This window comes from Camelina sativa, chromosome 10 (genome assembly GCF_030686135.1).
Source record: "Camelina sativa cultivar CO46 ecotype springtype chromosome 10, ASM3068613v1".
NCBI classification, from domain to species: domain Eukaryota; kingdom Viridiplantae; phylum Streptophyta; class Magnoliopsida; order Brassicales; family Brassicaceae; genus Camelina; species Camelina sativa.
Window position 1 is genome coordinate 26456035 of NC_141889.1, and position 13635 is coordinate 26469669.

At 35.1% G+C, this 13635-nt stretch overlaps 2 protein-coding genes and 1 pseudogene across 2 annotated transcripts; 2 read left to right on the plus strand and 1 right to left on the minus strand.

The window, feature by feature from the left end:
• The first annotated feature begins 179 nt into the window (after positions 1 to 179).
• On the plus strand, positions 180 to 11270 carry LOC104720682 (uncharacterized). The gene is made up of 5 exons (XM_087468369.1): positions 180 to 312; positions 404 to 481; positions 571 to 693; positions 786 to 10650; positions 10768 to 11270. Exons 4-5 carry the CDS (start codon positions 10492 to 10494, stop codon positions 11059 to 11061), a joined length of 453 nt encoding a protein of 150 aa, XP_087324495.1. The 5' UTR covers positions 180 to 312; positions 404 to 481; positions 571 to 693; positions 786 to 10491; the 3' UTR covers positions 11062 to 11270.
• On the plus strand, positions 2418 to 7859 carry LOC104720681 (lectin-like protein At1g53070). The gene is made up of 4 exons (XM_087468788.1): positions 2418 to 2422; positions 2477 to 2534; positions 2587 to 2614; positions 7102 to 7859. The coding sequence occupies exons 1-4, from the start codon at positions 2418 to 2420 to the stop codon at positions 7857 to 7859; spliced, it is 849 nt and encodes a 282-aa protein (XP_087324914.1).
• A 176-nt stretch (positions 11271 to 11446) lies between the features above and the next one.
• On the minus strand, positions 11447 to 12875 carry LOC104720683 (putative F-box/FBD/LRR-repeat protein At1g22000 pseudogene; annotated as a pseudogene).
• Positions 12876 to 13635: the final 760 nt, after the last annotated feature.

The following is a 13635-nucleotide window of genomic DNA, read 5'->3' on the forward strand; positions in this document are numbered from 1 at the left end:
CTCAAAATTTGAATTTTGAATTAATGGGCCGTATTGGGCTTATCTTTTAAACTCTATTAGGCTTAATATAAACCGCCTACAGCGGAAGATGCAGGAGCGTCCGATTAGAGCATCTAGCGGATCAACGGTCGATACAGTATTAATAATATATAAACGCGTTTATTGTCACTACTCAAGACGCAACGGATAAATTTTTCACAATTCATCAGAAACAAAAAAAAAAAAAAAAAAAAAAAAAAAGTTTTTTCCTTTGTTTCTTCGGGAAGAATCCACTCGATTAATCGAAGATCTGTTACAATAATTTGTAGATTAGTAAGTTTCATTCGATTTCTATAGGATGGCGAGTTTGGCTTTAGGATTTATAGATTGGTGTAATCGATTTTTTTATGTTGTACCGATCTAGGGTTTTAACGGATCTTGGAGGATGCTTAATTTGGCGTGATACTGCTGCAATCGTCTGGGTTTTTTGATGGTGATTATGGTTAGATTCCTCACTAATCTTTCGCGATTTGTTTTTTATTTATGATATCCAAGTTTTCTCATCGTTTTGTATTTTTTTTGTTTGTTTAGGGCTTCGAAGAAGCTTGAAATCCGTCATCGAGGTACTGATCTAGGGTTTTGATTGTAACTGGAGTATGCTTGATTTGACCTGAATCTTCTACCATCATCGTCTGGGTTTTAGTGATCATTTTGGTTAGATTCCTTCCTTATCTTTCGCGATTTTGTTTTTTTTTTTTCGATTTCAAGTTTTCTAACAGTCGCGATTTTGTTTTTGTTCTGTTTAGGGTTTCGAAGAAGCTTGCCTCCGCTTGAATCATGTGGTCGAGGTATGTTTATCGCTTGTCTTTCCTGATTTTAATTTTGGTTTTTGTTTTTTGGGTTTTCAGTTTTTGAGGGTTGATATCGAACAAGAGAACAAACCTTTATGATCGATCATTTCTCTCGTCTATGATTTTGTTTTGCAATTGATGACATCAGTCTTGGGATTTATATATCCAAGTCATCTGTTTTTGTCAAAGCCTCTTTTAATTTGTTGGTTTTTGTTTTTGGATGGAACTTGTTGGTTTTTGTTTTTGGATGGTTTTGTTTTGTTTTTTTAAAACCCAAAGAGATTCGTGGGCAGACACTAATCTAATGGTGCTCTGTCTGATTCTTTTTGGGGACATTGTCCCAAACACGATTGATTGTGATCTATTGGATTGGTAGTGCATGCATGTTTAAGAAGTCTATAAGACTGGATAAAGGGGAAAAGGAATAAAAAGAGTTCACAATTTGACTCTCCCCGACTTAAGACATTGAAAGAAGTCACAGACTTTGGGTTGGATGGTAAAAACGACCAACCCTTTGTTTGATGGGGGAATGACCAACGGCTTAAGAAGTCTATAAGACAGAGACTGTATAAAGGGGGAAAAAGAAAAGAAAGAGTTCACAATTTGACTACCCCTGACTTAAGACACTGAAACAAGTCACAGACTTTGGGTTGGATGGTATAAACGACCAACCTTTTGTTTGATGGAATCAGACCACCGACTTAAAGAAGTCTATATAAGACAAAGACTGTATAAAGGGGGAAAAATAAAAGAAAGAGTTCACAATTTGACTACCCCTGACTTAAGACATAGAAAGAAGTCACAGACTTTGGGTTGGATGGTATAAACGACCAACCCTTTGTTTGATGGAATCCGACCACCGGCTTAAAATATGAGGCATAAAGACAACAGTACTTGACAAAGAAATAAGACATAGAAAAAAACTAATAGACCAACGGCTTAAAGAAGAGTAGACACCACCGGCTTAAAGAAATAAGACAAAGATCTTTGACAAAGACAATGGAGTGATTAAGACCTGTTGGATGGTAAAAACGACCAACACTTGAGTAAAGACTTGTTGGATGGTAAAAACGACCAGCACATTAAGAGAAAGAGATTAAGATAAAGGCTGAACCTAATACTAACAGACCAACGGCTTAAAGAAGTTATAATACTATTGAGTGGACCAACGGCTTAAAAAAGATTTGACAAAGATATGTGACAAAGATTTGTTGGATGGTAAAAACGACCAACACTTGAGTAAGACTTGTTGGATGGTAAAAACGACCAGCAGATTAAGAGAAAGAGGTTAAGATAAAGGTTGAACCTAAAAACTAATAGACCAACGGCTTAAAAAAAGATAAAGACAAAGATATTTGACAAAGACTTGTTGGATGGTGAAAACGACCAGCACGTTAAGAGAAAGAGGTTAAGATTGAGGCTGAACCTAAAAACTAATAGACCAACGGCTTAAAGAAGTTATAAGACTATTGAGTGGTTACCAACGGCTTAAAGAAATAAGACAAAATATCTGTGACAAATACAACAATGGAGTGGTTAAGACTTGTTGATTTATTGGATAGAAAAGACTATCAATAGCTTCAAAAAATGAGGTAAGTATTAAGCATTTCCATTAAATGAAGACTAACTAATTTTAATTTCCGCAGGTTATGTGCTTCTGGAGGCGTTGAGAAGAATTCCAAGTGTAGCAGACTTCTTGAACAGGTATATGCTTTCAAACTTGTTTGTAATTATGATTCATTTTTTATTTGTTCAGGTATATGCTTATCTCTGTTTTGGTGCTTGTAAGTATCATAGGTTCTTTTTTTTAGTCGCCTGTGTTATGCTTAAAAGTTAAATACCTTGGTGATTATTCTACTGGTGCGAATGAAGTTTTAAAATTCTGCATCATTTGTGTATAAGTATAATGGTAGTATTTTCTGTTGTCTACGATAAAAAGGTAGATTTTATTATGGAATATTACATTGTGTTTGTGTATAAAATACTTATTATCTCTGTTTTGGTGCTTCTATGTAGCATAAGGTTTCTCATTCTATGATATGTATGCATCTTGTAGTAGTTTTCTTGAATCTCAGATGTATATGTTTTGCGTTATCCTCTAAACCCTTGTTGATTGACTGATGATAGTGTTAAATTCTACATATTGTACATGTTGCTTGAGTCTTTATCATACAAAATGATTGAAAATATCTTTGTTATGGTATTAGACTCTAATCTAAAGTCTTATTGGGTTGTTGGGGCTTCGAATCTATTGAATTACTAGAGTGTGCAATGGATCTTTCTTGATTTTTTACCTTATGATCATCATAGTAGGCATGTAGAAGAACTGCTATGATATTCTCTGCTCTTTAGAGTTGACTAATTGTATTATATGTCTAATATTCTGTATCGGTTCTAGGAACCGTAGTTTGCTATAGTTGTTAGACTTGAAAGTTCTTCTAGTATACATATATGTTCAAAGTCAAGTCTTTTGTTTGTCATTCGGCAAAGTAGCGCATTTAGTTAGTATTACAGAACATTGTATAAGACTATAAGAGTCATGTTCTGTTACATTATTATATGAAACGACGCTACTATCACTGTGTATATATCTTGTCTATTTCATTTTTGGATTCTATCTGTAATGTTTTTTAAGAAAGGAATATTTAATATTGTCTGTTTGTTTGAATTTCAACTTTGGTTTTGTCAATTACCAGTGTCTGTATTTTTTTTTGCTTTGTGTTACATTATAAGATGTCTGGTGATCATAGTTCTTGCATTTTGGTTAGTTGTCAGATTGTCTTTGGATGATGCATTTGTGACTTTTGCGTTTTCATTCTCAGAATATTTACTGTGGTAGTTTGACTTAACTTTATATTTATTCTATCTCTGCTTTTGGGCATGTATGTATCATAAGATCTCTTGCTTGTATATGTCTTTGTGTCATGCTCTTAGTCTGGGTGGCTCAAACATACAAAATGACATTCTCAAATTGTGCATCATACACTGATTATTATTGTCCTACATTCTACATGTATACTCATTGTGTATAATACTATAATATACTTATTATCTCTGTTTTGGTGCTTCTATGTTAACATAAGGTTTCTCATTATATGAACTGTATGTTTTGTGCTATCCTCTAAACCCTTGTTGATTGATATCTCGGTATTATTCTCCATCATTAAGTGATGATTACAGTGTTAAGTTCTACATATTGTAAATGTTGCTTGAGTCTTTACTATATAAAATGATTGAATTTATCTCTCTTATGGTACTAGAGTTTAATCTTAGTCTTATTGAGTTGCTGGAGCTTGGAAAATCTATTGAATTTCTAGAATGTGAAAACTGAAAAGGATCTTTCTTAATTTTCCTACCATGCTTTTTGTTTTAATAACACTTTTCTATGACTGATGTCAAAACCAGAATTTAGTACTCTAATTGTGTTCTATGGCTAATACTTTGTATCGGTTCTAGGAACCATAGTTTGCTATATTAGTTGTTAGACTTGAAAGTTTTTGTAGTACACATATAGATATGTTCAAAGTCGAGTTTTTAGTTTGTCATACGGCAAAGTAGCGCAATGAGTTAGTATTATAGAACATTGTATAAGATATAAGACTCATGTTCTGTACGTTTCTACGAAACGAAGCTACTATCAATGTGTATGTTCTAGTCTATTTCATTTTTTTTTAATTCCATGTGAATCTCTTAAGAAAGGAATATTTAATATTGTTTGTTTGAAATAGACACTTCGATTTTCAATTTTGGTTTTGTCAATTACCAGTGTCCTCTGTCATTCCTTTTGCTTTGTGTTACATTATAAGATGTCTGGTGATCATAGTTTTTGCATTTTGGTTAGTTGTCTTTGGATGATACCTTTGTGACTTTTTGCCTTTTGATTCTCAGAATATTTACTGTGATAAATTGACTTAACTTTTTGGGAAATATATATTCTTGTATGTTTATCCTAAATTATACCCCAAGTAAGAATCCATCATCAATGTCGTATGGTTAGTATGAATATTTCAAACGTATGAAATGATATTTTGGATTCTGCATTGTACATGGATAAAAGAGTTAATTTAATCTTTGGTTTAGTGCATGTATGTATCATAAGTTCTCTAAACTCTTGGTGATTGGCTCTTTGCTTTGGTGCATGTATCATGTATGTATCATAAGTTCTCTTGCTTTATGAATGTACTATATGTCTTTGTGTCACGCTCTGAACTCTTGATGATTGGCTCAAACATACAAAATGACATTCTCAAATTGTGCATCATACAGTGATTATTATTGTCCTACATTCTACAAGTATACTCATTGCCTTGATTTGTTTACAATACATTGATTGTAAATATCTGTGTTATGGCACTAGTGTCTATTCTTTAGTCACTTAATCTTACCACTTGATGGAGCTTAATCTTAATCTGTGTTATACCATTGAATCACTAGTGTATCCGTTTAGAAAGTGCAACGAATCTGAGCTTGATTTCTCTATTAGTTATGTTTTTGTTTAATAATACATACAGTTTTATTATCCCCACTATAGGCATGTGGCATAATGAGTCTATGCTCTGTGTGTCTACTAAATGTATTATGCTTTATTAATCACTTCTCTGTTTCTTACTATTCTATTTCTAGAACATTATAAGAGTTTTCTTAAGACACATGTGATTAATAAAATGTCTAGTAAACATAGTTCTTGCATTTTGGTTGGTTGTCCAATTTTCTTTTGATCATTCTTTTCTTTGATTGATACCACCTTGAACTTTTATTCATGGTTTTTGCGTAGTTAAGTTCAGAGTGGTAAAATCTTTCTTAGATATCTATTCTTGTATGTTAATACTAAATTATACTCTCGGTTAAGGGTCAATATTTGGGTTATGCATATGGAGGATAAGACATGACTTGAATCGTTTGTTTAAAAAACAATACTTTCCATGATCGAACCCATAACTTGAATACTATTAAACTAACTAAACCAAATCAAATTACTTTCTCAAATATAAATAGAGGTATATTCGTATTAGGAGACTAGGAGTGGTGGGCATACCTTGTTTTGGAAAATTTCATCTACTATTAGAAAATCGGACCAAAACATGATAAGTTGTATACCATATTTAAAGGGAAAGATCATAATATAGCATAATTTCATTGGAAATATTTTTTTAAAAAGTAGTTTGTCTTTTATATTAATTTATAAAATAGTATATCAATCAAATAACATTCATTGCACTATAGTTATAATTCAAGTATTCTACTATAATTATAGAGAATTAGAGCATCTCTAATGGCAAAATTATAATATTATTTTAGTTTAATATTCTTATTTATTTTAATTTTAAGTGATGAAAATTGAATTAATTATGTTAAGACAAGTGGCATATGAGTTCTTAATAAGAACTCTTTTTTTCTTAGGACAAACAATAGTAAATCATAGGTTCTTAGACCATCTCCACTAGAGCAACCCATCTAAGTTGCTCAAAATTAATTTTATCATATAATTAATATTAAATTAATCAAAGTAACCCACTAACAACTTTAAACAAAATCATCCATCCACTAGAGAAATTTTATTAAAGTTGCTTAATCATTAAAATTATTATTTTTTAAATAATTGTTTATTAATTATCAAATTTTAATAATCTAAAATGACAAAACAATTATTTCAATAACTTAATTACATTAAATAGAAAACAAATTTGTTTACATGATTCAGAAGTATTGGTTTCCTCTAGGACCCAAGAGACCACCAACAAAATTGTACTGCAAATTATCAAATCATATAGTTTATACTTTGGATGGATGATTTTTTTATAGTTTACATATTGGTTTACATATAGTTTTTTTTACATAATTCAGAAGTATCGATTTCACATTCCAATATAGCATCAAAGATCCCTTTCTCCGTTTCTACAGTCCCAAAGCCAACAAAACCATTCTCACATACATCACCAAAATACACTCTTCTCAAATATAAAATAGAATTCAGGACACAATTTCAGTAGTTTGAGCTAAAAAAAGAGCTTAATTTGCAGTGGTGGGTAGGTAGCAACTCATATTTGAAATCAAAGGGAGACTTGCGACTAAAAATTAAGACTTTAAGATCCAAATCAGTAGAACAGGGATTGAACAAAAATTAAAACAATTCAACTACAAAATAAAGAAGAAGAAGAAGAAAAAACAGAGATTGAGTTAAATTACTTATCTTGCTCAAGGAGGAAAGAAGGCTGTGATCGGAGCCAACCACCAGAAAAGTTAGGTGATTGAGAAGCCGACTGAGGCACAGTAAGAGTTCGCCGCCTCTTCACCTCTCAATCCACCACCACTGCTTACAATTTCAAATTCAATTCCTTTGGTGGTAATGGCACCGGTCTAATATCACTCCATGGAGACGCTGAGTATGGTCCGAACAGCTCCGGAGCCATCACATTGACACGAGACAACATCCCTTTCTCACACGGTCGAGCTATTCACATCAGTCCAGTCACTTTCAAGCCTAACGCTACGTCTCTCAATCCTTTCAAAACCTCTTTCACTTTCTCCATTACTCCTACAACAAACCCTAGTCCAGGTCACGGCCTTGCCTTCATCGTCGTACCCGCTAACCAACACGATGGTTCCGGTTTAGGTTATCTCAGTCTTGTGAACCGAACCAACAACGGTAATCCCAATAACCATCTCTTTGCTGTCGAGTTTGATGTCTTTCAGGACAAGAACCTCCGTGATATAAACGATAACCATGTCGGAGTCGACATTAACTCGGTTGATTCGGTGGTTTCAGTCAAATCCGGTTATTGGGTTATGACAAGAAACGGTTGGTTGTTTAAGGATTTGAAGCTGAGTAGTGGAGATAGATACAAGGCTTGGATCGAGTACAACAACAATCACAAAGTCATCTCCGTTACCATTGGTTTGGCGCATTTGAAGAAACCGAACCGGCCTTTGATCGAAGCAAAATTCGACCTTTCTAATGTGGTTCACGAGGTAATGTATATCGGTTTCGCCGGTTCGATGGGACGTGGTGTCCAGCGTCACGAGATTTGAGGGAGATGAAGCTAATGAAGGACAACTAGTGTTAAGAAGATCATCAAGGATAATCACCAGACCAAAATATCTCAATGATTATATATTGCTAGCAGAAATCGAAGGAGAACAGCTCTTAATGTGTTTGGATAATGAACCGAGGGATTTTAATGAAGCGAGAGAGTCGAAACAGTGGTTAGCAGCATGTGAAGAAGAGATGCATTCAATCTCAAAGAATCATACTTGGAGTCTCGTTGAGTTACCACATGGAGCTAAAGCTATAGGTTTGAAATGGGTGTTTAAGCTTAAAAGGAACTCTTATGGAAGTATAAGTATGTATAAGGCTAGGCTAGTGGCCAAAGGGTATGTTCAAAGATATGGAATTGACTTTGAGGATGTGTTTGCACCAGTGGCACGAATAGAGACAATCCGCCTTCTTGTGAGTCTTGTTGCATCAAGAGGATGGGAGATACATCACCTAGACGTCAAAACAACGTTTCTTAATGGAGAATTGAAAGAAACAGTTTATGTTTCACAGCCGATGGTTTCATTGTAGAAGGGAGCGAAGATAAAGTTTACAAGCTTCACAAAGCTTTGTATGGTTTGAGACAAGCTCCGAGAGCTTGGAATGAGAAACTTAATCAAGTTCTCAAGGAACTCCGGTTCAGAAAATGTTTTAAAGAACCATCAGTCTTCCGGAAGAAGGTGAATCAAGAAACTCTTCTTGTTGCAGTTTATGTTGATGACATATTTGTTTCAGGAACAAGTACATCGGTCATAGACAGTTTCAAGAAAGAGATGTCCTTGAAATTTGAGTGAGTGATCTTGGTAAGTTGACTTATTATCTAGGCATTGAGGTTTTTCAAAGTCATGGTGGGATAACACTGAGTCAAGAGCGTTATGCATTGAGAATCTTAAAGGAAACCGGTATGAAAGATTGTAACTCGGTAGAAACACCGATGGAAGCTGGTATTAAGTTTTCTAAGGCGGAAAAAGAGAAAGATATTGACGGCACAAGTTACAGGAGGGTTGTAGGCTGTTTGCGATACTTGCTTCACACACGACCTGATCTATCCTATTGTGTGGGAGTCTTAAGTCGATTTATGCAGACTCCAAAAGAATCTCATGGAGCTGCGATGAAGCAATGTCTTAGGTATCTACGTGGCACTACTGCATTGGGTTAACATTTAAGAGCTCTTCCACAGGGGATTTGAGGTTAGTTGGTTATAGTGACAATAGTCACAATGTGGATCCTGATGACGGAAGAAGAACAACCGGACATGTGTTTTATCTCAGTGATAGTCTAATTACTTGGTGTTCACAGAAACAGGACACAATGGCTTTATCTTCCTGTGAAGCTGAATTCATGGCTGCAACCGAGGCAGCGAGACAAGCGATCTGGCTCCAAGAAATACTTAGCGAATGTTGGCGTGTGAGAAGGTTGTTATTCGAATAGATAATCAGTCTGCAATTGCCCTCACAAAGAATCCAGTGTTTCATGGACGCAGTAAACATATACACACTAGATATCATTTTATTAGAGAGTGTGTAGAGAATGGACAGGTAGAGCTCGAACATGTTCCCGGTGAGAAGCAAAAGGCGGACATCTTAACAAAGCCTCTTGGGAGAATTAAGTTCAAGGAAATGAGAGAGTTAATTGGAGTGAATGACTTAAAGCTTAGAAGGGAGAATGTTGGCTTAAGCATGAAGTCAACTTGAAGAATGTGGTAATCCTTATCTAAACCAAGCAATGGTTAAGAGATAAAGATCAAAGGTATTTAGGAGCTATCTAAACAGGTGTTTTCCTAATGGGATTAGGACTAAATTTTTTTATATAAGGAGATGTCAGCTTATGACATAACTTATGAGTTGTAAGAGAGAGATTGGAGAGCTTAAGTTTTTGAGGAATTTTTCTTAAGCTATAAAGAAAAGTGTTCTTTAAATTCTGTTTTAAACTCTTAATTCAGATCAGAAGAATAATATACCATTCTGCGTGCGAGGAATGAAGATCAGCGAGAAGGATGTATATTCTTCTTTATTTAGTTATCACATTCACAATCAAATAACAAAAACAATTGTAAGTAAACAAACGAACCGATAGATACGTTTCGGTTAGGCTCAAACGGATACTACGAGTTTGAATGGTAACTGCAGTCAGGGCGGCCAAATCCATCTGCGGTCTGGACCACTCCATTTTTAAGGCGGACTACAGACCGCTGCGGACCAACTCTATTTATATGTAAAAGCGGTCTGTAGTTGGTCCGCTGCGGTCTTGTCTCTGCTTTATTTGGACCGCACCACTGCAAACTATATTTGCTGAATGGTAAATAAAAAGCGGTCCAGTCCTCAGATGAATTTGTCCGCCCCAACCGCTGCAACCATTCACACCTTACGTAGTTTTGTTTATAACAGTTTATTCAATTCAATTTGTATAAAAAATAAATTCTCGAGACTAATATTGGCCAAACATGTAATTAATAGTTTGTGTTTTTTTGTAAGCGTCGCCGCCCAAAAAAAACAAAAGAAATAATTAAAGGTGGAACGTTTGCTCTTCCCACTCTTCTTCCAGTGGTTTATTTTAATTACAGAGAGACTCACTCTCTTCTGTCTCAAAGCGTTGCCAAGTTTGATTCTTTTTGGTCACTACGTACCAATGGTTAATCATGAGAGAAGTGATGATGATACCAGCAGCAGCGACGAAGAACACAGCGAACAAGAGCTCAAAACGCCAGAGATCATAATATCTGACGACTCAGATACAAAAACAGAAACAAATTGTGCTTCCGAGGAGAGTATCGAATATACTAAAAATGTGAGTGTCACTGTCATGTTCCTACTCTTCTCTTCTTTTATGCAAACGTCTGATATTTCTTTTACTTATATACGTTTAACGTAACGATGTTAATTACCGTCTTTGTTATTTTGATAGGAGGAGGATGAGGAGACGAGTCACAATGATATGGAGGTTGATAAGGAGAAGACTGATGAGGAGGAGGAGGATGATTTGTATGTTCTGAAGGACGCTCTTGAGGCGGCGGTGACGACATCGTTTCAAGGTTTAAGTCAATATCAAAAGAATTTGATGTTTCAAAACTTGAAGAACCTTGGAGCTGAGACAAGAAAAGAGCTAACTGATGGATGGAAGGAGTTGAATGCTGAGGTGCTTCGCTTGAACGCCAAGAAACAAACTTTCTTTGCAAAGTTTGCAAACGCTGGAGTTTGATATATCTACTACTTATTCAACACAAGAAATTAAAATTCTTGTTTTTGGAATCATTTCAATGATTTATGATTATTCCTACTAATGTTTCTGCTTTCTTGTTGTGTGTCGTTGTTAAGCCATCTTTTTGAACTATGAATTAGCGTATGTGAGGCTGGCTTGTGGTTTTTTTTTTTTTAATAAAAATGTTTTATGGAAGAGAACTTTTCTAAGTCTTGTGGTCCCTGCTACCAGGCAACTAGCTAGTCTCAGGTACACAGTAAAAGAGAAGTTGAAAATGTTATAAACTGAGTTACAAGGGTTCTGAACAGATGTCCTGACAGCGAAAGACTTGACAGAGCTGATTAAAGCCGTGCAAAATTACTCGATCTCCTTGAATCCTCCAGTTTCACAAAAGTGCGGATTTAACAATATAAAGCTGAGATGGTGTTGAAATCCTAGGCATGGATTTTAACTCCTTTGTTATCTTGTTTTTATTCCATTTCCATGTTGATTTCAAGGAGATTCCAACTCTCTTCAAACACTTGGAGTTGGCAAGGATGTATCTTATTACTTGTTTCTCTTGCCTTGTTCCTCTATACTCTTTCCACTCAAAGATCTCGAGTTTCGTTGACAAGCATAGAGGTACATCATCCGGTTGCTTGAACGAAAGTGGAAAAGCTCTCTTGAGATGTCCCTGGGAAGCAAACAACATTAAGTAATGTACGTAATTAACATGCATGTTTGCTAATTTTGAAGTACTTTTGCTGCCGTTAAATGCATGTGCAGGCACAAACCTGGTCGATGAGAAGGACTTTTAGTTCAGGAGAATTTTGAAGCAAAGACACTAATGGCTAAATTAAAAGAATGTATTTTACACTCTATAAGCTGTGAGAAGTTGATGGCGTGACACCACGCAACCTGCAATATGAACACAACACGTACATAAGTTATATAATCTGGTGGCAATTAATGTGATCATATATAACAATAAATATAAAAATAAAAAGGGAGGTTAAAAGTACCGTTACAACGCATAGACATATATCGAGATATCTGACCGAGGAAAGAGATTTCATAAATTTGTCATCAGGATATCTATAATAGTATATAATTGCTCTATCAAGGCTAGGCGGCTTGTTCTCAATCGAGCATGAGTTTGTCGAAGAATCTCCGATGGAGAATTCCTCTAAATTTTCTGAATCTATGACCAAAGATCCTTCAATATCCTCTACTTCTTTTGGTTTCCAATTAAAATACTTAAAGGTCTCTAAAGATGGCACTTTTACACTAAACTTTGTCACGTTGTCTTGGTTATGTCGCACCACATACAAATATTCGAGAATAGGACAACTAGATAAGAGCCTAACAAGAGAATCTTCATCTTTGTATACCACAGAATCAAGGGCAAGATATCTGAGGGATGGGAGGCATACCAGAGAAGATGAAACATCTACATAAACCTTGTTGTAAAGACTTAGATCTACAAGCGTATCACATGTATAAAGGCTTTTAGGCAAGCTAATAGGTTTGGCGGACCACATGAGATCGAACCCTAGTTCACGAACCCTGCGATCAACCGCACTTTCAATCCACTTCCCCACGTTGGCATCAATAGGACAGTGTGGACCGAGTTCTATATCCAAACATTCTAATATAGGTGCCTTGTGGAGTCGTATTGACTCGTTAAGAAACCACCAAATAGATCGTGGTCGCTTACTACTTTTTCGAATTAAACGGCTAAGAAAATTTGTTTTGGTCTCTGTGTACTCAAGTAGTGGCACCATCGTCCATATAGTTCGCCATCGTTTCGATAAAATCATCGTCGCCACTGCATCCTTTGTTGAAACCAATGACAAAATCCTTACAAGCAAATCGACTGGCAATGCACTGATCCTATCTTCAACTCCATATCTCGAACAGCTTATGGTTCTTTGCTTCACAAATTGTTCGGCACTGTCAATTGAGTTTCTTCTCATCTTTTTCTCAATGAGAACTACACCATTAAACTAGAGTGTTTTTTTTTTTTTTTTTTTAATTCACTTCTGTTTCTCTTTTACATATTAGACGGTTCGTATGGTATGATCCTTTTATGATTCTCTCTTTCTTTGTTTCATTGTATTTACCTTTTTAAAATTTAAATAAAATATGTTTGATTATTGTGCTTCCATTTTTCCATTTACACAATATTTTGTTACCGATGTTAATATCTTCCAATTTCCATTTTACCGATATTACAAAAGACCCTCCTTTATTTAACAACTTCACATCTCAACTTAACAGTTTCAATTCGATTGTAAAAACGATAAAAAGAAAAGAAAAAAAGAAAGCTAAATTCTCGAGACTATTTTACAAAAATATTAGCCGAACATGTAATTAATAGTACTACATTTGAAAATGTTGTTGTCGACATTATTTATGGATTTCGAAGCGTCGCCGCCCAAAAAAAATATAAAAAAAAGAAGACAATAAAGGAGGGTAGAGAGCTCATTTTTCGAATACAACGTTTGCTCTTCCCACTCTTCAAGTGGTTTGTTTAAATACAGACTCACACTCTTCTCTCTCACTATCGGCACTGCAGTTTTAGCTTTCTACTCT